This window comes from Pelobates fuscus, chromosome 7 (assembly GCF_036172605.1).
Source record: "Pelobates fuscus isolate aPelFus1 chromosome 7, aPelFus1.pri, whole genome shotgun sequence".
NCBI classification, from domain to species: domain Eukaryota; kingdom Metazoa; phylum Chordata; class Amphibia; order Anura; family Pelobatidae; genus Pelobates; species Pelobates fuscus.
Genome location: NC_086323.1, coordinates 203,179,901 through 203,207,257, shown reverse-complemented (window position 1 = coordinate 203,207,257; position 27,357 = coordinate 203,179,901). Strand labels below are relative to the sequence as shown.

Genomic DNA, 27,357 nt, shown 5'->3' with positions numbered 1-27,357 from the left:
TATGCAGCCCTAGCCACACCTCCCCTGGCTATGATTGACAGAGCCTGCATGAAAAAAAAAAAACTGGTTTCAATTTCAAACAGATGTAATTTACCTTAAATAATTGTATCTCAATCTCTAAATTGAACTGTAATCACATACAGGAGGCTCTTGCAGGGTCTAGCAAGCTATTAACATAGCAGGGGATAAGAAAATCTTAATTAAACAGAACTTGCAATAAAGAAAGCCTAAATAGGGCTCTCTTTACAGGAAGTGTTTATGGAAGGCTGTGCAAGTCACATGCAGGGAGGTGTGACTAGGGTTCATAAACAAAGGGATTTAACTCCTAAATGGCAGAGGATTGAGCAGTGAGGCTGCAGGGGCATGTTCTATACACCAAAACTGCTTCATTAAGCTAAAGTTGTTCAGGTGACTATAGTGTCCCTTTAATGGCAGCAAACACAGACAGATACGGGACCAACACCACTTTATAACTAGAAACTAGCAAGAACCCAAATGATGTTTAGTGTACTGTCCGTGTCTGATCTGTGTACACTAATAAGGAAGTATTTCTATTAAATAAAGGGGGCGTGGCTAACAAAACAGAATTATGGTAAAGCATTATGTAAAACATTTTTTTTTTGGCACAAAAATAAATAAATTTGAGAATGTAAAAAAATACAGCATATTACTTTGTGACCAATTTGTTCATTGCGTCTATTAAGCACGCCCCACAGATGTATTATAAATAAAATGTGAATACCTTTAATTTATTTAAGTACCGTCTTGTATGAACCACCAACAAATCACTCTCCGTTGCTTCCCGAGCTGTGACTATAGTATCATCTGTAATCAACTGTTCATCTAAAAAATGAAGATATAAAAAAAAAATGTAACAGCAAATAACAAACAAAAAAAAAAAAATCACAACATAAATGTTACACTAACTAATGAGTTTTAAGTAAAGTATGGGTATGGGGTGCTAAATATTTAGACCCGGAGTTTACATTATCAGTGTGATCTAAAATGTTACCCGTAGATTTGTTTTCCAGTTTAACCCCTTAAGGACCAAACTTCTGGAATAAAAGGGAATCATGACATGTCACACGTCATGTGTCCTTAAGGGGGTTAAACATATATAAAATGGTAAAAATAAAATCTCAAAATATTGCTAATTCAGTACAAAATAAAATAACCCAAAACAAAAGAGAAAAACAGAGATCGCAAGGAATAAAAATTAAGCAAAACCCCAAGTGGTGCTCCACGCATTTGACCGAGTAGTTTGGGCTTTATTTTTAGTAAGTGTTTAAGCCCCTCAAGGGTGGAGGTCAGACGAGATGTGTGATGGAGAATTGGGTATCTGATATTACACTGCACAATACAGATTTCACCCTAACCCCAAGGGGATGTAACTCTTAAGTGTTTTTAAGGTACTTTTTGGGGTTTCATAAAAATTTATGTTTTTTCTGTGCTTGGAGATAATTCGATTTTGTAAGTACAGTTCCTGATTCAAATATCTCCCAAACACAGAAGAGGGATTATATTGCTTGTGTACGGGAGTGTCAGGCATTGTTACATTGTTTTTATTGGTCTGTGCATTCAGTAATCCTGTGCCCCATCAGGTCCAGGGGTGTTCCTATGTATGAAGATTGTGTATAAAAGCCAGTGTAAACCATTAAAGCTCAGATCATCTTGCACCTTCATTAAGTTTCAGCTCTTGTTTGGGGAATTGGAGAACTACACTCTGGGGATTGCTATAAATCACTATACTCCCCAGGGTATAATCACTAAGCTCTTGTAAGAGCTGTTCCTGCTACGCTCTCTGGACTAGGAGAGGGTTACCCACTGGAAGCTGCATCCTGGTCTTGGGTCCAGGGTGGCTGGAGGATGGTGAGACCCCAACCAAGCTGCGGCGGTTCATGGGGTTTATGGTGTTCCAGTACAGTGCTTATGGTACTCGCAAGTACTAGGAAGCAGCGATTGACGTTGTCAGTATATTTATACTGGCAGACTTTTTTTTTTTTTTTTTTAGTTCTTTATTTTTGTAGTGAATATAAGTTGTACAGGCAGGCCTGAGGTGCCCCAAAAGCAGTCCTCAAACGTTTTCGTCGCTTTACATGAGTGACATACGAGTAACATGCACAATTTTATAGTATAGGTAGGTTTAGGTAGTGGTAACAGTAGAGTTCACAGTGTACATAATATCAGGCAAGTAGTTAAGTCAGGCAGTAAATAGCTTACACAGCGGGGGCGGGGCCAGACCGCCGACGGGATCAGACACGCTTTGTCTGAGCTCCCGCTTTGAGGCCCGAAAACGGCGCAAACCGGGGGCAAAATCTCCCTAGCCACCCGCGACAACTATCACCCTGATCCCCAGATCCTGGGGTTCGAGGGGATACACTTCAAGATGCCCTCCGTGGCCCGACGAAGACCCAAGGCGAGAGGAGCTTGAGCCGGGACGAGACGGCCGCTCTCCCGGGTCTCCGGCCGGTGGTCGGCGTCCCCCCCCTCTGGAGCGGGGGGGTCATCCCGGTCTGCATATACCCGCAGCAACCCCTGCCATGTTACGACACGCGGGGCCGAAACTACCGCCCTGCTGAAGAAAACCCACCGGCGGTATTCCCCAAAATGGCCGCCGCACACCAGCAACATGTGCGAGCTAGAGCGATCAAAGCTGACTGAGGGGGGGCCCCCACTGTGGAGACTGCTCAGGCGGTGCGGTACAGCGACAGGAAAGCTGGCGCAAAGGCATTCGCTGACACTGACCAAAACTGGATTCCCTGTAACCACTCGGCATTACTGGCCTCCACATGTGCTCCTCACAAGATGGCGGATCATCGTGCAGGAGCACCACAAGACACCCAGACACAGTACAGCCTCATGATCTTATGAAAGGTGCATACCTGCATGAAACATGCCCACTGTAGAGCGACCAACGACCTCCCCATAGACTGGGCATTGAATGAAGGGGCATGAAGACCCGGACGGCTTTCAGGCACGTTCCAGTGATGGCGCTGGCAGACCCTGTTTAACCTGGTGGACACCTGATATGATCCAGCTTACATAGACTTAAGTTTATATTTTCTCTTTTATCCCTTGCATGCCTCTACCATACCTTAGCCTATGGGTCTAACGCATGGTCACATTCTCTCCCCAACAACCAGAGCAGTAAATATCCAAGTTTTAAATGCCATGCACCATATCTTGAGCAATGTGTTATTATGTTTTTGACTAATAATCAATAGGTAAATGCTGATCTGTTTGCATGTCACCTTGCTAGAGGGTACAAAGAGAGCCTCATGCAACAGACCCTTAAGCGTAACTGCCTCTGCCACGTACTTGACCTAGTAAATCTGGCGCAAACTGCTGACCCTACATAGCCTGTTATACACATGTTGTACAAAACAAGAAATGCTGACACCTCATTTTACTTAATACTTAATACTACATTTACTTCTCTTATTTTTTGTTTTTCATGCGCTACGAAGACATACATTTAAACGACCTGCCTGCTCCATATCTTAAGCGCAATCAGCATTGTTCCATGCATGTCTAGCTTAGCCTGTTAAAACAGGAAAACGATGTTTAATAGTTTGATTCTCTCATTTATTATAAAAAATGTGCTGTCTAAACCGTCACGATGTGAAATGTTAAGGAAACGCGTGTGGATGCTGTCGTGGCGCTACACGTATATTGTCAATCTATGCACAAAACAAAATAAAGAATTTAAATAGCTTACACAGCAACATAAAACAACACTGGTACTCCTAAGCAAGGCAGCCACTTTTTTTTTTTTTTTTTTTTTTTAATGATACAGGCTTATGTTATCAAGTTAGGTATTCGTGAATTAAGTGAGGTTTACAAGCTAGTCTGATTATGCTGGAGTACTGGCAGACATTTTGTGTTAAGACAGAAATTAAAAGAGTATACATACTGCCTGTGACGAAGTGCCCTTCACCACTTGTGCCTGGAGGGGACTACTGGCTAGCCTCCTGCCTTCCGACTATTGCCCCTGTGCGGATAGCTGTGTTTTACCCTACAGAAAGGTTTATTTGTGTATTTCTGCTGGTGCGTTCGGGACTTTCAGTATGTGAGTAGTGCTACCCCAGATAGCTATGCCATGGAGCCTATTCATGTAACAAAAGACTATGGAAAAGACTTTGGCTCCATGGAGATTTAACTGTATGTACGTGATCAGAGCGCCATTCGGTAATGTGCACTCAGATCTAAGCTATCTGGGGATATGTTGCATGTATATGTTTTATGTAGTAATTGTAATATTGTGTAATTTTATGTCTTTTTGTAACCATGTGGTTAATGGAGTCTTGCCTCTGTCCTGGGAGATAATTTGATTACTTCCCAATTATCTCCAGGATAGAGAGGAGGGATTGTGAGGTCACTGTGGGAGTGTTTGTTTGTAATGTCTGTAATTGGCTAATATCCAATATGTGTCCCATTGTTCCATCAGGTCCCCTAGGGGAGTGTCCACCTGGTGGACACTTGCATAAATACCCGGCAGGTAGCCCTCAATAAACCAGACCTACTTGCACCTTTCTTGAAGCCTTGGCTCATGCTTGGTGAAAGGGATACCTACACTCTGGGGATTGCTATAATCACTTACTCCCCAGAGTAAGCTCTTGTAAGAGCTTGATTTGTTCCTGCTACACTCCCTGGATTTAGGAGAGGTTCTCTCACTGGGAGCTGGATCCTGGTCGTGGATCCAGGGTGGGTGAGAGACATCGAGACCCCGGCGCAGCTGCATCGCTGGAAGTGGGGTCCGCAGTACTGATGGTGTCGGTTGGAGTGCTCGGAGTCCTCAGCAAGCGCTAGGAGCATCGATTGGCAGACGTACTCAGTCGGAGTGCCAGCGGTCCGTCACACTGCCAGTCACTCTCAGAACACAGCTGACTCCATTTTATATTACAAGGCTAAGACAGACACAAGATTTCTCTCTCTCCCTCTATTCATGCAAGTTTGAGCTAAGAAATGTAACTAACCCAGAGACAAATGTATACTTAATTAACATACATATACACACTATCCACTTATAATTTACTATTATTATATTAATCATATAATTAGTATTATGTTAATAATATAGACTATTCATGGATAAATATCAATGAAGAAGTATCATTATTTAATAATGTTAATGGAGTGTAAATAATCATGAACACAGTTTCACACAGGAAAACCAGACACCAATGACAGATAACACTAAGTAATTCATTTAACTTTCTAAAAAAAAAAACAAAAAAAAAAAAATCACTAGTTCCATTGTAAGAAAAGGGTAAAATTAAGGTTAGGAGGTATCACTTCTAAAATTACGACCAAATTGCAGACGCTCTGTCTGGTATAAGAGTGAACCAAAGTCTTTGACGTTGACATGTTCTGTTATTTATAGCAGACATGAAGATAACCAGTGAATCCATTTCAGTTAATCCATTATGCAAATGGACCCCTGACAAGAATTTTTGGTGGTACCTACTGACCAAAATCTAGATGATAGTCTGTAGGGAAGACACACCCTATTGGTCCTATAAACTAGTGACGTGCAGAGAGTTTCCCCTTGTAAGAACAAAGGCAAGAGAGGGACAAATTCAGCTCTTGGAAACATTCAAACTCTTTTTGAAAACATATTCTGACTCTTGGACTGTACTCAAGAAACTCAACACTCTCTTGGACACACCTAATTCTTACTATTACCTTGTCCAACTAACTACTTCAGAACTGAAAACTTTTGTATATTTTCCACAATTCTCATCATACTTGCATTCAAAATTCCTGGGACATATCTACACATCTGATAGAAAATCTACAACCTAACTGGTAATTATGCTGGTTTTATTTAATTAAATTAATTACTTTTTACTATTAGCAGGAATATATATCTGGATAAATATTGGTCAGATTTCAATTATTAGAAATCATAATTAGCTAAGGAATAAATGGTTATAAAAATTCCTTTCCTGCAGGTGGAATAAAGAGCGGTGGGTGGGCCCCAAGTACTAATAAGGGCCCCCTAATGCCCTCCCCCCTGGCCCCCACCCCTGAGCGGCTGGTGGGGCCCTAAATACTAATAAGGGGTGGGGACCTAATGTTACTTAATCCACCAGAGAGTTATAAGTCAAATTACACAGCGTGGGAAAATTCCAAAGAAAGAAAATGACACCGAGCACTCTGATTGGTGGATTTCAAGCTAACCAATCAGAGTGCTGTGACTGGTAAATGTAGAGACTTAAAAAAATGATAAAGAATAGTGAGTGGGCGCTTCACTGAATTGATGACAGTAGGTATATACAATAATTGGTGTAACCAGTACCCTAGTGCACCAAATAACAGTAATACAATTCAAAGAACAAGTACCAGTGTATACACCTCCCCAATGTGGTCACAGCAAAAGGAATGAGTAATATTACCAATATACAACTTGACTGTAATACAGACAGCGTAGAGCTTGATGGGGATATGGACTAAGACAAAAAAGAAATAAAAAACAACATAGTGCAGACTGTATAATGACTGATGGAAAATAAATGAACATATGACTCTCACTCACATGCTCCAGAGCCGTACCAGGCTCTGTAGATCAGGCTCAGGGGTGCCAAGTACTGGCTAGCGATCCAGATAATTCAAATAGATGGGACTCCAAAAATGAGTACAAAATATTTATTGTATAAAAATATATTAAAATTATATTAAAAGTGTATACACTACTGGGCACTATGGGGAGGGAACCCAAAACAATCAATAATGTAATATGTAACAAAGTTGGAGTTCCACTTACCCCTATTACTATAGTAGCCCAGAGTGAAAAAAACACTTAAAATAACAAATGTTATAGATGCAAGCAGACGCGTTTCGGCTAGCAGCCTTCCTCCAGTGCTTGTCTCCATGTTCTATTCAGTCTTCTTTTATAAGTCCCATCTATGCCGTTCAGCTGGATTCAATTTCGTGCCGGCGTCGCGTCACTTCCGGTTTTGCGAGTGACGTCACTTCCGGTTTTCGGCCGGCTGGAACGCACGCTGAAACGCAGCGTTGGGGATATAGGTTGCTCTTAACTTTAATACTTAAGTCCCCATAGCAACCATGCGTTCCATATTTGCACAATACAGTAACAGAATGAAGAAAATTTAAAAAAGGTGGTTAATATAAAATATATATAATACAAACTCTAACCATTTTCGATCTCTCTACATATAGAGAGAGATTTAAAGGTATATAGAACAATTCCTTTGTAAAAAACCATTAGAACACATTCATTTAAACAGATCAATATATGACCTTGTAAGGTCTCATCTATAGAAAGCAATTAGATAGAGCGCAGGTGGAACCTCCCATATCTATGTAAGCAAATACCAAAGGGAAAAAATAAAATAATAAAAAAAAAAAAAAAAAAAAAAAATGTTTTATAAAAATTTTTTTCTATAAAAAGTGAATAAACTCAAAGTCTAAATTCAGTCCCCTCGGGGACAGGGTATTCACATCGAAGATCCACTTGCCCTCTATCTTAGCCAATTCCTTAACGTTATTCTCACCCCTCCAATTTTTGAATTTCTTAAAAATAACAGTATATGACAACAATGAAGGATCACTACCATGTTTTTCAGTAAAATGTGCAGATACACTATGTTTCATATACCCCCTCTGGATGTTCCCCATATGTTCCGCAACCCGCTGTCTGTATTACAGTCAAGTTGTATATCGGTAATATTACTCATTCCTTTTGCTGTGACCACATTGGGAAGGTGTATACACTGGTACTTGTTCTTTGAATTGTATAGATGTAGAGACTTACCTGTCAGTCTCTTCATTTACCTGTCAGAGCACTCTGATTGGATGGCTTAAACCCACCAATCAGAATGCTCTGAGCCTAATTGCAGGGCGGGGCAAGGCTTTATAAGCATTCCCCCACGCTGCAGAGCACAGTCTGCACGGAGCCCTCCATGGGTGAAGATGGATTATTATTTTTTGCGCTCGGTTTTTTTTTTGCACGGCAGTTATTATGGATTTTTTATTTGGCCTTTTTTGGGGCTAAAAAAAAAAAAGAAGATTTTAGAAAAAAGAAAACATTGAATGGCAAGTTTTTTTTTTTTGTTTTTTTTTTTTTACAGATACTTAGTTAAATGGTCCCTCCTCATTATTTATAGGGTGAGGGAGGGGGTGACTAGGGGATTGGGGATCCCTAGTCACCAGGGGGGAGGGTAACATTTTTATTTAGGGCCCCCACCCGCCGCTCAGTGTTGGGGGCCGGGGGGGGAGGAGGACAATAGGTGCCCCCTCCCCCAATTGGTATTTAGGGCCCCCACCCGCCGTAATTTTTACTTGGTATTAGTAAATTTGGCTGAAAGACCAATTTAGGTCTTTCAGCCTTTTGGTAGATAACTCCCTAATACTGTGGGAATTAGTGAGTTATCTACTAAGCAGCTGCAAGAGAAGCCCAGAAGTGCGAAATCCCGAACTGAATTTTCCCCATGCACATGTCTACCCTTTAATCTTTAATGTACACCAAAGAAGATTGAACATCACATGAAAGAAAGGTTAACACGATTTATAGGTGATTTTCAAGGTCTTAGCCAATAGTGTAATTTCTAGAGAAATTCTGTTTCTCCTTTAACCCCTTAAGGACGCAGCTTCAGAAGCTGGACATACCCTTAAGGACACAAGCAATTTTGTTTTTTTTGCGGTTTGTGTTCAACTGCAATTTGCATCTCTCTCATTTATTGTACCAACACATATTATATACAATTTTTTAGACAACAAAAAGGGCTTTAATTTGATGTGACCTATACATGTATAAATTCTCATTTATTACAAAAAAATGCAAAATAATGTGGAAAAAACAAACAAAAAACGCTTTTTTCCCCACATTTTGGCAATAGTGTGTGCATAATATGTACAGCTTAGGAAAAGTAATTCAAAATCAATTCATTTATGTGTCTTGATTTACAAAGTACATAATATGTGTAGGAGTTCAGTTTATTTTGAAAGTTACAGGTCACAAACTTCAAGGTCTAAAATAAAATTTAAATGTGAAACAATTTTAGAAGTTGGTATGTTTGTCTTGGAAGTTTAATACCCATTACAGGAAACAAAATTGCCACAGAAAAGTATATATTTATATCAAGTAGACATCACAGGCTATTTACCTAAGGTTAGTTTGACACTTTTTGCGTAACCATTTCACCGCCAATCTCTGCTAAATATTGGAGTAAAATTGTGTTTTTTCTCTATTTTGGCATATTCACATATAACAAGGTTTTTGTAATGTGTATTTCGTAAATCTAGTGTGTGCTATCCCTGTACAGAACCCCATATTGTGTTCAGCTACATCTGCTGAGTACAACGATACCCCCATTGTATACCTTTGCCCCTATTCTGTGAAGCTACAGAGCCATATAGGAGACCATGCTATTTCAGTTTCTATAGTTGGAGTTTTCATAGATGGTCATATGTCTGAATTTGTGGCATTATAGCCATTTGACTGTTCAAATAACCCCATAAAGGCCTTCCATTTTAGAAAGCAGACACTCCAGGGTATGTTATTAGGCATATATTATACCTTAACTTGCCACCATGTTTTTACCAATTTATTTCAAATTTTGTGGTGAGAAAAAAAAATTAATTTTTTTTACATACATGTTGCATTTTCGCTGGGTATTTCTTACATTTGATAAGTGCCACTGTCATAAATTCCCCCTAAGTATGCTCAGTTACCTCTTCTGAGTAAAACAATATGCCCAATGTATGACCCAGACACTATTTTGTGAAGTTACAGTGCTGTGAAAGAGATGTGATAAGTTCAGGTTTTTAAGTGTGAATTTACATGGAGTTTTAATGGGTCCGTATTCTATTTTTAAATATGTTAGCAGGCTGCTTTTTCCAATTACCCCAAAAAGGCGTACTATTTCTTAAAGAAGACACCCCAGGGTATTTCAAATAGCAAATTTTGAACCTTAGCGTGGGATAATTTTTCCGTTAGCTTGTATCAAGTTCAGTGGTAAAAGGCATTTTTTTCTGCCTTTTTGACACACAGTGAGTTTGTACTGTATATTTTGCAAACCTTATGTGTGCTACGGCTTTATAATACTTTATATGTTGCTCAGCTATGTTGTCTGAGTACAGCAATATCCCCGTATGTACCTTTGCCAGTTATATGGGGACGTTGAAGGGGCACATTTCAGACACAGCCATTGCAGGTTTTGTCAAACTTTGAATTTTTACGCTGTGTTGTTACCCCACTTTGAAGTTTTTTAGCAGGCTATATATTCCAACTATCCCATAAAAGCATACTATTTCTTAAAGAAGACATCCCAGGGTATTTCAAAAGGCATATTTTGAACCTTAGCGTGAAATAATTTTTCCGCTAGCTTATACCAAGTGTAGTGGTAATACGCTTTTTATATGCCTTTTTGACACTCAATGAGTTTGTAAAATAGATTTTGCAAACCTTAGATGTGTTACAGCAGTATAATACATCATATGTTGCTCCACTATGTCATCTGAGTACAGCAATACCCCCGTATGTACCTTTACCAGGTATATGACAACGTTGAAGGGGCACATTTGAGACACCGCCATTCAAGGTAGAATTTTTACGCTGGGTCCATGCCCCACTTTGGAATTTTTTTAATAGGTTGTTTTCCATTTACTTCACAAAGGTATACCATTTCCTAAAGAAGACACCCCAGGGTGTTTCAAAAGGCATATTTGAAACCTTACCGTGGTATCATTTTTTCGCTAACCTGTACCAAGTGTTTTTTAAACTTTTAAAAGTTTTTTATTTTTAAAAAGTTTTATTTAGCTTTTAACAACTTATTTTACTATTTGAAAACTTTGTTTAAACTTTTCAAAAGTTTTTTTTAACTTTGTTTTTTTGTTTTTAACTTTTAACTCCTAACTAGCCTAACCGTAAATCCCCCAATTTCCCCACTAACTTCTACCCACCTTAGCTAAATAAATATTTTAAAATATTTAAATGAACTAAATACATTTAACCCCTGCGGATTAAAAAAAAATAAAAGTTAACCCTCAGGGGTTAAAAGAAAAAAAAAAAATCAGATCACAGTGAAATACTGTGATCTGTATTTTGATCACTGCAGGCAGTGATCAAAGGGAAGGGGTTAAATTTTATTTGAAAGAGGTGAGGGGGGTGGGATATTGTTACTAACACTTTTTTTTTTTACAGCCAGAGAGAAAGATCAGCACCATCTGTCTCTCTGCTGTTCACAGCTCACACGGAGCTGCAGGGAAACAGATCAGGTTTCACTGCAGCATGTGTGATCACTCTGACTCCCGGTCAGAGCGATCACATGGGCTGTGAAAGTGAAACTGCCCATGGTAGTGTGCCTCCAATAGGGAGACACACTAAAGGAAGATTAACCTCACGATTGCCGCGATTGTGGCAATCAGGGGTTAATTTTCATTTGACGGAAATTTTCCGTCATGCGTCCTTAAGGGGAGTGCTGCAATGACGGAAAATTTCCGTCATGCGTCCTTAAGGGGTTAATGGAATAAAAAAAAAAAAATTCTGGAAATAAAATGGACACTGGGTCAATAAAAGTGATATCACATATATCATATGTGTACCAGCATCCTACCCTGTGACTATGACCCCTGCAATATACCTGGCTAAAATACTTCAAACCGACTCTGTTCATGCAATTGGGTTTATTTACCGAACAACCGCACGAACATAGACCACCCTTGAACGTTTCTCACCGCAGTTTTCTAATTGTTCGTCTGGGTGGCCGCAATTCCTATGGACAACAACGAGGTGGAGGCCATCTCATTCGCATGAAAGCAGTCAGCGGTATTTGGGCATGAATCTCATGGAACTGAAATTGGATGCAGAAACTACCGAACACCGCTGGACTTGCATCATCGCCTGCATTCGATTCTATTCGAACTTAGAATGGCACTGTTCGGTGGGATCATTAGTCAGGATGAAGGGAACAAGCTCCAGGGTAAGATTATTGACTCTGTTCGGTAGTTTGTCTACCAAACTAGACCTGACGCAAGCCCTGATTCTCTGGAACTGTTTTGGGCATTGGACCATGCCTGCGGTCGGTCATATAAATTACTTCCATATAATTTTTTTTTAAGCCCTGAACTGATCTGGGTTGGGTGATTTTTGGATATGTTGATCAGGGATATCAGGTTATGTAGCATTTGTGGGGATATTGTGTGTTTTGGGGTACTTTTAGGACTTTTTAGAAATGTGTATTTTTTCTGCCTGGAGATAATTCGGTGAATACAGTATCTGATCCAGTTATCTCCCAAGCAGAGGCTATTAGGGTGTCCCAGGTACCCTTCCTCCATGTATATTTTCCTTTTGAATTATTTATTTGGGCCAATTTAATGCTATTTGGAAGAATTTATTTTGGTCTCAGTGCTGTTGAAATTCGATTGAAAAACCATGGCAAACCTCAGCCAAAATAACAGTTACAAAACAACCTGAAGTGCGCCAATCGGTGAACTCGCAAATGTCGCTGTTTAGTGAATAAAACCTTCTGTGTAAAGGACAAATGTAGAGCGAAGCTCGAACTGGGTTATATACTAAACAGGGAAGACAAATAATAGAAACACAGAATATGACGGTAGATAAGAACCATTCGGCCCATCTAATCTGCCCAATTTTCTAAATACTTTCATTAGTCTCTGGCCTTATCTTATAGCTAGGATAGCCTTATGCCTATCCCACGCATGCTTAAACTCCTTTACTGTGTTAACCTCTACCACTTCAGCTGGAAGGCTATTCCATGCATCCACTACCCCCCGCCCTACCTCCACCGCCAACATACTGTGAGGTGCACGTTCATTATCAGAGTATATGTTACCTCGGAGGAAAGTGATAACTTTCCCCCATTTTCCTGAGTCGAATGGATGCAGTTTCTCCAAAGCCAGGAAAGTGATGTTATAGTCAGGGGAATAGACAATGGGCCAGCACGATGCGGGAACCTCCTGATACAGATCTGTGGGGTGATGCCTGAGAACCGAAAGAAAAACAGAGTTAAAATCCAAAATGGAAAAGGTGTACACAAGTATATGAAACACACTATTGGGGATGGTTGGCTTCTAAATAAGAGTCAGCCAGCCTCATAGGATTTACCTCCTAAGTAAAGAATCAATATAAGGTGATAAACTTTACTAAGAGAAAGAAAATATATATAAATAACATTATCACACAAAAGAAATACTAAAAAATTATAATAGTGTAAATGTGTGACAAAAACAGTGATCAAAGATAAAAAAGACTGCCAAAATAGCACCATAAATTTACACATTCTAGAGGTAGACTCCACAGGGAACAAATGTACTAGTAATTAAGACAGATATGCTACAAAAGTAACAGGCTAGTGTAAGTATGCCGGATATGTATTACACAGTGACCTGTGTGTTTAGTATGGGATAGATAGAAAGGAGAGTCGAGATACAGTAGTGCTACATAAATCACATAGATCGTTGTGTGCAAAAAGTTACATCGATTGGACTAAGCAAGATACAAATGTAATTATAACCTGTGATAGTAGCTTACATTAGTCTATGTAGCTGAAAGTCTAATGTAGGGGGGGGGGGGGAAATCAAAGATGGAAAGGAGGTTTTTCTATTGATGGGTAAATGGTCGAGAGCAACGTATACCTCCTGCTATCACTGTATTATTTAAACCCAATAGGTCCCGTGCAAGTAGGTAGCAATGAAGGGAAAAAGGAAAGGCACTAAAGCGGACGCATTGTCAGTGATACACTGGTAACCGGTCAGGCTCCCTATAGGTGCCCGAGTGGAACTGTTAGTCAATAGAAAAATATTCCTTACGTGTAACCGCTGCCAAACACTATCTTAGTTCGAAAGTATATCCCTATGTAAAGGGTCTCCCAGGATGATATGAAACAAACAGATAAATGGGGAGGATGAGATATACAAATAGGTAGAGGCAGTTATATACAACTTGCATAAACCCAATAATACCCCCGCTATTAGACCGGGATACCTCTACAAAGAGACTATTCCGGACAAGTGTGTAGAAATTACGGGAAAGAGGAGGAGGAGGAGGATAAGGCACTAAGATCAGTACGTTGAAAACGATTCACTATAGTCGGTCAGTCTTACTACAAATGCCCAAATGAGACTGTGTCCCCCTCCTGTTAAAGGAATATTCCCTACGTATTACAGCTTCCAAACGTTAGGTAGCCAAGTTAGAGACATCCCAAATGTAAGTGTATGCACGGGCAAGTATATCCTAAGCAGAATATAAATCGTACAGGTACTATATCTCTTCACTGCTCTTAGGATGGAGTAGCCCTAAATAGGGAGTCAACCAGACAGATAAATAACAGTTAAAATGGATAGCTTAAGGGGAAGGTAGATAGCAGAATCTAGTCTACAGTACTACCCGTCACAACCCCCTACAGAAGAAAGATTTCCCCCCCCCCCTAAAAAAAAAACAAAAACAACACAAAATCAGGAAACTGTACTAGCTGTTAAACTACATAAATCCTAAAGTAAAATCAGCATGTAGGCATCGGTAGCCCGACGCGTGTTTCGGTGGTAACTCCGCCTTTCTCAAGAGCTAAAACCGGCATCCACAGTGAGTCGTATTATCAAGGTAAGTTTGTCCCGCCCCTTGCAAGAGAAAGCCAATCATCGCGGGTCCCTATACTGACATGAATAAGGTTTAATCACACCTGGTAAACTACAATGCACATGTGCAGTCTCGATATGTATCCCCATCAAACACAGCCCAATTCAAGGAGTAACCTTGATGCGTGCGTGTGATATACAAAAAGAGATTAAATAAAAACGGTCATAGTTTGTACAATTATGTTTATATCGTAGGGACCAGTAAAATATAGGACTTCAGATCAAAGTGTGTGTGTGTATATATATTGTGTTAAAATGATTGTGTTAAAATACAATTTTAAGTTAAGGTGGCAAAAGGAAGTGAGCCCCTGAATATATTCCTGTAACGGCACCCCCAGGCATAAAAGGGTTAAACCGCTGTTTAGTAGATCTTCCCTTCCAGAGACAGGCACAGCTACTGTAGACACCAATCCACCGAACCGGAGAAGCATACGAATGCTCTCAAACATATGAATGCTGTAAACAGCCGAATAGGAAAAAACATACAAAAGGTTTACACTCCTAGCAGTCGAACTGGAACAGCATACAGTAAATCCCCCCAAAGACGATACAAGGCTCCGTGTTGAGGGTCAAGCAGTGATCAGTCAGAGCTGTGGGTTTATGGTTATTATATACACATTAGTACCACCCACAGGTTTTTGTAAAACAACCAATAAACACAGACAATACACTCAGACACTCCCACACAAAATCCTCCCCTCTGCCTGTGATACAATTACCTTACACAATGGGTTAATGTAATTATCACAGTCAGAGAAATACAGTTTATCCACATTATTCATAACTGTAAAAGTATGCATCACATTCACATACATTTTCAAAATCAGCATACTCCAAATACAAACAAACGTCAAAATCATACAAATTGGTCCAGTGGTTCAAAAGAGAGATTGTAGTCCTTTGTGACCAAATGAAGCATGGCTTTTCTGCCCAAAACCAGTTCCACAGAGTCTTCTATCCTGGAGATAATTGAGAAGTAATCCATTTATCTCCAAGGACAGAGGCAAAAATCCATTAGCCACATGGTCGCAAAATACAATAAAATACCCAAGGTTACATTTATTACATAAAATACAGACATGCACCATATCCCCAGATAGCTTAGGTCTGAGCGCACATTATTACTGAATGGTGCTCAGACCACACACACACACACACACAGTTCAATTGCCATGGAGCCAAATTCTTTCATTACACGAATAGACTCCATGGCATAGCTATCTGGGTTAAATGAGTTCATTCAGTAAATCCGAGAATCTACCTAACTCCAGGGCAGAAATACATGCATAGACCTTTCTGCATAGGAAAATAAAGTATTTAAATGCCGGTCCATAGTCAAAAGGCAGCAGGCAGGCAACCAGGCAACTCCAATGCACAGTGGCGAGATTGGTCTCGTCACACCGACGACAAGACACGAGTGGTTTGCATGCTGTACAATCAGAGCCTGAAGCGAGGCATAAACGTAAGTAAGCACATCAAAAACCAAGAAAGGTCTCAGGCTCCTCCTGCTTCCTCTTCTGCTGCTGTCTCGGCCTCTTCCTCCACCTCTGGAGTGACAGTGGCACCTGCCACCCCGCAAACAGGATGTGGCAGCAACGCCATCATGTCCGCCACCATCCCCAAGCATATCCACACTGTCCCATGGAAGCGTTCACCTCTCCATCTCCCAAACACCAGCCGCCACTACTTTTCCAGGCGAGCCATCCCTTCCCTGCACAGCCAATTGGCGGACAAAATCAGGTGTGCACTGCGCAACTCCATCTGTGGCAAGGTCCACGTAACCAGAAGCTGGTTTTAGGCAGAAAAGCCATGCTTCATTTGGTCACAAAGGACTACGATCTATCTTTTGAACCACTGGACCAATTTGTATGATTTTGATGTATGTTTGTATTTGGAGTATGCGGATTCTGAAAATGTTTTATGTGAATGTGATGCATACTTTTAAAGTTATGAATAATGTGGAAAAGATATTTCTCTGCCTGTGATAATTACATTACCCATTGTGTAAGGTAATTGTATCACAGGCAGAGGGGAGGATTTTGTGTGGGAGTGTCTGAGTGTATTGTACGTGTTTATTGGTTGTTTTCCAAAACCCTGTGGGTGGTACTAATGTGTATATAAGAACAATAAACCCACAGCTCTGTCTGTTCCTGCTTGACCCTCAAAACGGGGGGGGGGGGGGGGGGGGGGATTTATTGTATGCTGTTCCAGTTTGACTGCTAAGAGTGTAAACCTATTTGTATGGTTTTTCCTATTCGTATGTTTGAAAGCATTCAAATGCTTCTCCGGTTCGGTGGATTGGTGTCTACAGTAGCTGTGCCTGTGTCTCTGGAAGGGGGAAGAGCTACTAAACGGCTGTTAACCCCTTTTATGCCTGGGGGTGCCGTTACACTCCCTAACTGCACACTGGGCAAATGTAGTGGCGGCTGGGCCTGAGGCGCATAGCAGTTTGGCGCATGTCCTTCCACCACCGAGGATTGCAGGACATTTCTCTTTGCCTCCTGTTGCCGCCTCCTCCTCCACCATCACCTCATCCGGTCAGCGTAACACCTTCACCACCAACTTCAGCACAGCCAAGGGGAAACGACAGCAGGCTGTTTTAAAACTCATATGTTTGGGGGGGAAAACCCCACACCGCGCAGGAGCTGTGGACAGGCATGGAACAACAGACCGACGAGTGGTTGTTGCCACAGAGCCTCAAGCCCGGCCTGGTGGTGTGCGATAATGGGCGAAATCTCGTAGTAGCTCTGGGCATAGCCTGTTTGACACACATCCCTTGCCTGGCGCATGTGCTGAATTTGGTGGTGCAGAAAGTCCTGAAAAACTACCCACATATATCAGAGCTGCTGCAGAAAGTACGGGCCGTCTGTGCGCTCTTTCGGCGTTCTCACCCTGCTGCTGCTCGCCTGTCTGCGCTGCAGCGTAACTTCGACCTTAACGCTCACCGCCTCATTTGCGACGTGCCCACAAGGTGGAACTCCACCTTGCACATGCTGGAGACACTGTGCGAGCAGCAGGCGGCGATAGTGGAGTTTCAGATGCAGCACGCACGGGTCAGTCGCTCTGCGGAACAGCACCACTTCACCACCAATGAGTGGGCCTCCATGCGAGACCTGTGTGCCATTTTGCACTGTTTCGAGTACTCCACCAACATGGCCAATGCCGATGACGCCGTTCTCAGCCTCACTATCCCGCTTCTATGTCTCCTTGAAAAAACGCTTTGGGCGATCATGGAAGAGGAAGCGGCACAGGAGGAAGTGGAGGAGGAAGAGGGGTAATTTCCATGGTTTCAGGTCAGTCATTCACAAGTGGCTTGGAAGGTGGGTTGCTGCACCAGCATAGCCCAGGTACACAATTGTCCAGCTAGGGCACAGTTCTGGAAGATGAGGAGGAACCGAGTTCACAGCAGGGTGGCACCCAACGCAGCTCGTGGGCATCACTGGAGCGTGGCTGGGGGGATACAGAGGTCACAGACGATACACCTTCCACAGAGGACAGCTTGTCCTTGCCTCTGGGCAGCCTGGCACACATGAGCGACTACATGCTGCAGTGCCTGCAGAGTTGCCCACATTCTAACTTGTGCTGATTACTGGGTGGCCACCCTGCTAGATCCCAGTTACAAGGACAACGTGCCGTCCTTATTCCCTCACTGGAGCGTGATCGGAAGATGCACGACTACAAGCGCACGCTGGTAGACGCGCTGCTTTGGGCATTCCCATCTGACACCAGGGGCTCAGTGAAAGCACAAGGCGAAGGCAGAGGAGGAGGCAGAGGTTGCCAACGCAGCTGGGGCACCGCCAGCAACTCAAAAGGCAGGGTTAGCATGGCCGAAATGTGGAAAAGCTTTGTCAGCACGTCACAACAACCAGCACCACCATCTGATATGGAACGTCTTAGCAGGAGGCAGCATTTAAGCAACATGGTGGAACAGTACGTGTGCACACGCCTACACGTACTGACTGATGGGTCTGCCCCATTCAACTTCTGGGTCTCTAAATTGGGCACATCGCCCGAGATTGCCCTTTATGCCTTGGAGGTGCTGGCCTGCCCTGCAGCCAGTGTATTGTTTCAACGTGTGTTTAGCATGGCAGGTGGCGTTATCACAGACAAGCGCATACGCCTGTCCACAGCCAACGTGGACAAGCTCACGTTTATTAAAATGAAACCAGGCATGGATCCCACCAGACTTGTCTGTACCTTACGCAGAATAGACATTTATAACGGCCTCACCCAGCCATTGTTATACTCAAGTGCACTTATTCTTGGTTTTCTTTTTTGGGGTATTGGCTACCTCCTCCACCGCCGCTTCCACTTCCACTGCCACGGTCACTGCCTCCTCAACTTATGGGTCACTTAGTATAAACTATGTGCTAGACATTTCGGGCAATTCGGGTGCTTTCGAATGTCAGAATAGCCAAAGTGCCGAATTACCAAGGTCCCAAAGTTCCGAAATTACCGAATTTCCGAAGTGCTGAAGCACAGTATTGCCTAAGTACTAATATACTTACCCAGTGGAAGAAGAAGAAGGTTACACTGTATACAATTTTAAATAAAAAGTATACAAAAACATAGCCAGGATTCAGCTGTAAGCATTGTAGGAAATTGGCATTCCGTGAAATCTTTGTTTGTCACATACCAGTTTTCTTAACAAATCGAATCAAGTATCTTGCAGTTTAACTTACCGTATATACTCGAGTATAAGCCGAGTTTTTTAGCAAATTTTTTGTGCTAAAAACCCCCAACTCGGCTTATACTCGAGTCAATAGTCTGTATTATGGCAATTTGCATTGCCATAATACAGACAGGGGCTGTGGGGGCTGTAAGAGAGTTTACTTACCTCTCCTGCAGCTCCTGTCAGCTCTCTCCTCCTCCGCGCCGTCCGTTCAGCACCTCGGTCAGCTCCCAGTGTAAGTCTCGCGAGAGCCGCGGCGCTCGCGAGACTTACACTGGGAGCTGACAGAGGGAGCTGCACGGACGGCGCGGAGGAGGAGAGAGCTGACAGGAGCTGCAGGAGAGGTAAGTAAACTCTCTTACAGCCCCCACAGACCCCCTGAACTGCCAATGCTGGACCACCAGGGAAGGAGAGCCCCCCTCCCTGCCATGTATCAAGCAGGGAGGGGGGACGAAAAAAAAATTAGTAATAAAAAAAAGAAAAATACAAAAATAATAAATGTAATTAAATAAATACAAATAAATAATAAAAATATTAAAATAATAATAAAAAACAAAATTGCCCATCCCCACCAAGGCTCTGCAACACACACACACGCTGCACACACACACACACTGCACTCATACACACACACTGCAAATAAATATTCAATTAATATATTTTTTTTAGGATCTAATTTTATTTAGAAATTTACCAGTAGCTGCTGCATTTCTCACCCTAGTCTTATACTCGAGTCAATAAGTTTTCCCAGTTTTTTGGGGTAAAATTAGGGGCCTCGGCTTATATTCGGGTCGGCTTATACTCGAGTATATATGGTATGTTTATTCAAACATAACACATCATCCATCCGGTAATAACATGTCATTAACAGTCTTTGTCCAATACATAGTGTTCCAGGTGTTATCCATTTTTGATGTTAAAGGTATTGGCCACGAATTCTAAACTACAATTAGTTTTATGGGTTTAAAATTCAGTTACAGAGGGGAGTATACATACTTACTTTAAAATAAGTGGCTATCTTAGAAAAAGGGGTGTGACTTAGCATCATTTGAAATCTATGATTAAAGTCATACGTTATATTTGGCGGCAAGATATGTAAGACAAAGAACTTCTATATACATGATGTAATGAATAATTGCCAGTAGAAATGTGAGTCTTCAAAGGAATTCAGGCTTTCAAGGCTAGGTCAAAGGTTACTATAAACAAGCCCTTCAACATCACTCTTAAAGTGAACCAGATGTGGTCTCCATTCCTATACAATGAAAGTCTGTAATACTCTATAGGCCAAGGTATGGCTTCTCAATTTCAGTGTTGTGGAAGCAATCTGAATAAAAAACTTATAATATTTATATCAACACATTAAATACATTTAAAGTACATAAAAAATATTTTTCAAGCATTTGCAACACTTACAACAATCAAGTAACATATTTATATAAAATGTAAGTTACTTGGCCAGTCAATGTAATGACAGGAATGAATAAGTAGATAACTCCCTAATTCCCACGGTATTAGGGAGCCATCTACTAAAAGGCTGAAAGACCTGAAGTGGTCTTTCAGCCAAATTTACTAATACCAAGTAAAGATTACTTAGTATTAGTAAATTATGCCCCTACTCGCTATAACACGCTGTGTAATTTGACTCTTAATTCTCTGATTGGTGGATTAAGTAACTTTCCAAATAACTTTTTTACGCTGTGTAAAATGACAGAGCACTGATTGGTGAATTTCAAACCAACCAGAGTGCTGTGACAGGTAAATGTAGAGACTTACCTGTCAGTCTCTTTATTTACCTGTCAGAGCACTCTGATTGGATGGCTTAAACTCACCAATCAGAATGCTCTGAGCCTAATTGCAGGGCGGGGCAAGGCTTTATAAGCCTTCCCCCACCTTGCAAAGCTCAGTCTGCGTGGAGCCCTCGCCGGGTGAAGAAAGATTATTATGGCTTTTTATTTGGCCTTTTTTGGGGCTGAAAAAAAAATGATTTTAGAAGAAAGAAAGCATCAAATGCTAAGTTTTATTTTTTTTCCCCCGGTACTTAGTTAAACGGTCCCCCCCTCGTTATTTTTAGGGTGAGGGAGGTAGGGTTAATTTTTGGGGGGAGGGGGGGGTTATTTTTTTTATTTAGGGCCACCACCCGCCGCTCAGGGGTGGGGGGAAATAAGCCGCCCCCCCCCCCCTTTAGTTTAAAAGCCCCCACTCACGCATGGGGGCTCGGGAGAGGAGGGGGGAACCTATTTTTTTTTTTTTTTTTAAACAGTGAGCAATTTAGGTCTTTCAGCCTTTTGGTAGTTAACTCCCTAATACCGTGGGAATTAGGGAGTTATCTACCAAGCGGCTGCAAGAGACGTTCCGAAGTGTCGAGTTGCCGAAATCCCAAATTTCGGAATGCCGAACCGAAACGAAATTTTTTCCCATGCACATGCCTAGTATGTACACAATAGCAGAGGCTTATGAAGGCCTTTTCTCCATGTATCAGGAGTTGATCTCAGTTTGAACAACGAAAGAGAATACCCTGCACTCCAACCCTCTCTCAAATGGATAATTCTGGTGGTCCTCCTGACAGCCTTGCTTTAGATTTGTGTTCTTCCAAAGCTAAAATCAAAGATTCCATCTAGTGCTATGTTATGGCTCAGCTGTATTTTTAATTTTTATGTTATTTTAAGTGATTTCCCTATCCACATTTGTTTGCAGGGCACTTGTCCTACTCTTACCCCCATTTTAATTCCCTTTGCAGCTCTCTATCCCTTTCCAGGAGGTTTTTAGAGGCATTTTTGTGCCCAAAAGTTCAGGTCCCCATTGACTTCAATGGGGTTCGGGGTCAAGTTCGAGCCCGAAACCCGGCCTTTTTTCAAAGTACGGCCGAACCCGAACATCCAGGTGTCCGCTCAACTCTAATCTAAAACTGAATTAGAGATGGTATTTAGTACCTACCATATTAGCAAAATTCAAGAGCACAGAGAATATATTATGCTGGAGATGTGGGGATCAAAATGGTAGTTATTTGCATATATGGTAGGATTGTAAAAAGATAATTGATGTCTGGAAAACAATCTTTGTTGTTATCTCCGAGATATTGAAAATTAAGATAGCTCCAACTCCAAAGAGGGCATTGCTACATATGGATTTGGGAGAATTCGAATTTAAGGATAGATATATGATGATACAAATCCTTTTTAGCTATGAAAATTTCTGCGTGAAATTGGAAATCAAAAGAAAAAAATATGCTGGAATATGGTTAGGAATCAGGTAAAGCTTCAAGGAGATATGGAAAGGGGATTTTATCTGAATTATAATACATTGGATAAATATAATATCCTTTGGAGTCCTTGGCTAAATAAGTATTAACACTATTAAGAGGGCAATGAAGAGCAAGAGGAAAAACAGGGAAGGAGGGAGAAAGGGGGATAAGGGGACAAAGAAAGGAGAAAGTAAGATGGCATAGAAACTGGAAATGACAGAGAAAAAGAGTAAATGTAGCTTTTATTCCTCACTGTGTGGAGCAAGAGATAGGAAATAGAACAGGCAATGAAATATAGTTAAAGACTTCTCTTTATTTTTTGTTTCTGTTTTTGTTTGGGTGTGTACGAGTGAGTGAGTGAGAATTTGTGTTTGCGGCAGAAATAGAACAATGAAATAATAAATTGAAGTAAAAGTAAAAAAAAGAGGAATATGGTATGAAAGCAAAATCTAATATTGAAAAATAGAAAACTGTAATTTTACTCACCGTAAATTCATTTTTCCTTAATATGGTGGCAGTACAATAGGGATGTACTCTTCCCTCGGGACAAGCATCTGAAATAAATAATTAACATAAAATGTACCTCCCCTTACCAGGTATAAGAGACCCAACCAGTCCAGGGACCTCAGTACGTACCAAGAATCCATAGAACACCCAAAATTAATAAAAAAAAAAAAATAATAATAATAATAATTATATATATACATACACACACACACACACACAGGGAGGGAGTGATGTACTGCCACCATATTAAGGAAAAAGGAATTTACGGTGAGTAAAATCCAGTTTTTCCTGACATATGGTGGCAGTACAATAGGGATTGTGAAGAAATGACTATTATCCGGTATTTCTGCATGTTGCTTGCTTTTTCTGTTTATTTTCAATCGGCAGATGGAACTGCCAAACAAAGACCACCCCCTGGCTCACTTAACTTCAAAGCCGGCATCACTTTCACCCTCTACGTGTGCGGCCAGCGTTCGTACTGCCGAACGCCACGTGGCAGAGAAAACCGCGGCCATCTTTTTTCGTCAAACAAAGACAGCGGGACTTGGTCGTCGAGTGTCTGGAACTAAAATCGGACACTCGACTTCCCGAACACCGGTCTCAATCATACGAACGCTGGAACTATAGATACCGATTAGCTAGAAGAGCGCTATTCGGTACAAGTGTGCATACGAATGAGGGGAACAATCGCTGCTAGGAGCCAGGGGAATCCATTCGGTACTTTTACTTGTTTTTCCCCCTTTTTCTAAAGTGACCGGCAATACCACTCAAACTTGTGGAACTATTTTGGGCAGCCCACCCACGGTGACCCGGTCACAATGGACTTCCAGAGATTTTGAGAACCCCTGAACCGATCTGGGTGAAATTTGAATATGTTGGTCACCCAGATCAGGGCTATCAGGGGACATAGGATTTGTGGGGATACCCCATGTATAAAGGGGTGTTCCAGAAATTGGGGAAACTAATGATTTTTCTGCCTGGAGATAATTAGGTTGCCACTGTATCAGACCTGATTATCTCCAGGGCTAGGGGAGGGGATTTCATGTTTGTGTTGGGTGTGTTTTATATTTTTACTGTACATGATTGGATAAATGTTACTCCTCCCTGTGGGATGTCCCCTTGCATGGGGACCTGCATAAAAGGCTGTGCGTATGAATAAAGCGAGTGCTACTTGTATCCTGATCCTGGACTCTGACTGTTATTTGGAAATCGTATGCTTTACCAAGGGAATTATCTTGTGAAGCTATTTGTATCTCGTATGGATTTCGTTCCATGTACCTACCGAATGGAGGTCTCTCTACATTAAACTCTTGGTTTCCTTACAGGGATATATCGAGATCCCATTCTAAGGGCAGGAATTTAGGCAATAACAGCTGGTAACACCTTGTGCCCAATATCAGCATCAGAGAATACGTCTAGCCTGTAAAAGTGTTGAAAGAAGACCAGGTAGCCGCCTTGCATATATCTTCCGGAGAGGAACAAAATTTTTATCAGCCCAAGAGGCAGCCATGGCTCTAGTAGAATGTGCTTTCAAGGAGGCAGGCAGATTCGAGGAAGAATAAGCCAATTTAATAGTATCCACCAGCCATCTAGCTAAAGTGGCCTTGGAGGCAACTTGGCCTCTAAATGTTCCAAAGAAATTCACGAGTAGATGATCAGTCAACCTACACGTAGAGGAGCGGTCCAAGTAGATTTTCAGAGACCTACCCACATCTATTTGGCTCCAATCAAATTTCCAATCTGGCATAAATGGACCATTAAAGGAAGGAAGGAAGAAAAAAAAAAAAAAAAAAAAAAAAAGGCTGGTTGATAAACTTCGGAAGAAAGGAAGGCTTAGGGTACATAACCACTTTATCCGGAAGAAATGTTGTAAAGTCAGGAGAGGAAGAAAGGGCCTGGAGTTCCCATATCCTCTAAGCCGAAGTAATGGCCAAAAAAAAAAAAAAAAAAAAAAAAAACCACGGTTTTCGGGGACAGATTCTTCAATGAAGCTTCTTCCAAAAGGTTTGAAAGGCTCAGTACACCGAGATTTCAAAACTAAAGACAAATCCCAAGAAGGAAAACAGATTTTCTTAGGAGGCTTTATAAGTCTAACAGCTTTAAAAAAAAAAAAATCTAATGAGAAGATCAGAAGCCCAATTTTTTACCAAAAAATGACTGAGCGCGGAAACTTGGACTTTGAGGGTAGACAGACTAAAACCTTGAGCAAGACCATCTTGCAAAAAATGAAGGATAGTATCAGTAGAAGGAGAGGATCCTATGCAACGATGAAGAAATCTCATCCAAATTTTGAAGTAGATAGGAGAGGTAGAGCTTCTGGTAGAATTTAACAGTAACTGAAACCTCTCTTCTTTAATGCCCCTATTCTGCAGAATTAGCCGTGCAGCAGCCAAGCCGTCAACCTGAACATGTCAAATACTTCTACTGGAATTCCCTTGTTTTCCAGAAGATCCGGTGTTACCGGGAGAATCTAGTACTTTAAAGCCATCTCCTTTAAAACCGAGAACCAGCTGCAGTTTGGCCAGTACAGTATTATGGCCAGAATACGAGCTTGATCTGGTGTTACCTTTTGCAGAATCCTTGGAACAAGGCTCACTGGGGGGAAAAAAAATATAAGCAAGGGGAAACTCCCACCGGATCAAAAGACCATCCATAACCAGCGGCTTGTCTCCCTTGAAGAGGGAGGCAAACGATCTTACTTTTGCATTTGATCTTCTTGCCATAAGGTCTATGACTGGCAGACCGAATCTCTTCACCAGATGAGCGAAAATGTCTGGATTGAGAGACCACTCGTTCTGGGACCATTTTGATCTACTTAAATCGTCTGCTACCACGTTGTCTACTCCTCGAATGTGAATGGCGGAAATGTCGTCTAAATGACTGAGCCCAGGACATAATCCGTGAGCAAAGGAAATAATTTATTTTTTATTCTTGTACCGCCTTGTTTGTTTAGGTAGGAGACTGTAGTCTGATTGTCCGACTGGATCTTTACAGCTTTTCCTATAATGAAATCCTTGAACTGCTGAAGAGCATAGAGAACTGCCAACAACTCCTTGACATTTGAAGATTCCTTTTTTGCCTTTTTCGACCAAACACCTTGTCTTAAGTAATACAGGAGGTGAGCTCCCCAACCTGTATTTGAAGAGTCTGTAGAAATCACGATCCAAGATTTTTGACGAAAAGACAGGCTTTCTGTAATGAATTTTTCCTCTAGCCACCAAGAGATCTTTTCTTTTGTATGATCTGATATACTCATTAATGCATCCAAGTCTTCTTTGTTCTTTGACCATTGGACAAGAATTTCCCACTGTAAGGGCCTTGATTCCGCTCTGGCCCATTTTACTGCCGGGATTGTAGAGGTCAGATAACCAAAAACCTGCATGGCTTTCCTCACCGAACATTCTGACATCCGAAGAAGGTTTATTAAAATCTTTTTTCTCTTTTCTCTTGTCAGATGAACCGACAGTCTCTGACTTGATCAAAAACCCTAGAAACAGGATAGACCTCCTAGGGATAAGGTGTGATTTTTCTATGTTGATAATCCAACCATGTTCTTCCAGGATTTCTAGCGTATAGGCCACAACTGACTCTAAAGCGCCTCTTGAATCTGCCTTTATTAACCAGTCGTCCAAGTAATGTACTACTGTGATTCCTTGCATCCTTAAAAAAAGCTGTGACAGGTGTGAGGACCTTTGTAAAAATCCTGGGTGCTGAAGCTAGCCCGAATGGAAGGGCTCCGAATTGGAAATGATGGACCTTTTTCCCTTTCCTTATTGCAAACCTTAGGTATTTTCTTGATTTCACATCCATAGGATTATGCAGGTAGGCAGGTAGGCATCCTTTAGATCCAAAGTTGCCATGAAATCTCCTTTTCGAAGGATATGGGTGACAGACGCTATAGTCTCCATTCTGAAATGTTGGTTTATGAATGAGTTTGTTCAGGTTTTTTAGATCCAAGATTGGACAAAAAGACATGTCCGGTTTTGGGACTAGGAACAACCGGGAGTATACCCTAGGGATCGACCGATTATCGGTTTTACCGATATAATCGGCCGATATTCGGTATTTTCGGCAATATCGGTATCGGCCAATAGGGATACCGATATTGCCGATAATACCTCCCAGGACCGCCAGGCTCATTACAAGCCCGGCCGTCCTGGGGGGGGGGGGGCGGGCAGCAAGCATTTACTCACCTCCCAGCAACTCCTCCAGCTCCCCAGTGTAAATCTCGCGAGACCCGCGGCCAGCTCTGACGGCCGCGGGTCTCGCGAGATTTACACTGGGGAGCTGGAGGAGCTGCTGGGAGGTGAGTAAACGC

General features: G+C 41.6%; 1 protein-coding gene across 2 annotated transcripts in view; it reads right to left on the bottom strand.

Annotated features, from left to right (window-relative positions):
- HDAC11 (histone deacetylase 11) overlaps nucleotides 1-27,357 on the bottom strand; it is a 67,487-nt gene that overhangs the window by 32,999 nt on the left and 7,131 nt on the right. Inside the window, exons 2-4 of one of the 2 annotated variants that reach the window (XM_063427098.1) lie at nucleotides 23,019-23,086; nucleotides 12,819-12,967; nucleotides 743-843 (exon numbers count right to left, since the gene is read on the bottom strand). In XM_063427098.1, coding sequence (XP_063283168.1) covers nucleotides 743-843; nucleotides 12,819-12,967; nucleotides 23,019-23,029 — 261 coding nt within the window. In that variant the 5' untranslated portion in view covers nucleotides 23,030-23,086. The remainder of the gene's footprint in view (nucleotides 1-742; nucleotides 844-12,818; nucleotides 12,968-23,018; nucleotides 23,087-27,357) is intronic. The other variant, XM_063427099.1, reaches the window with a different exon arrangement.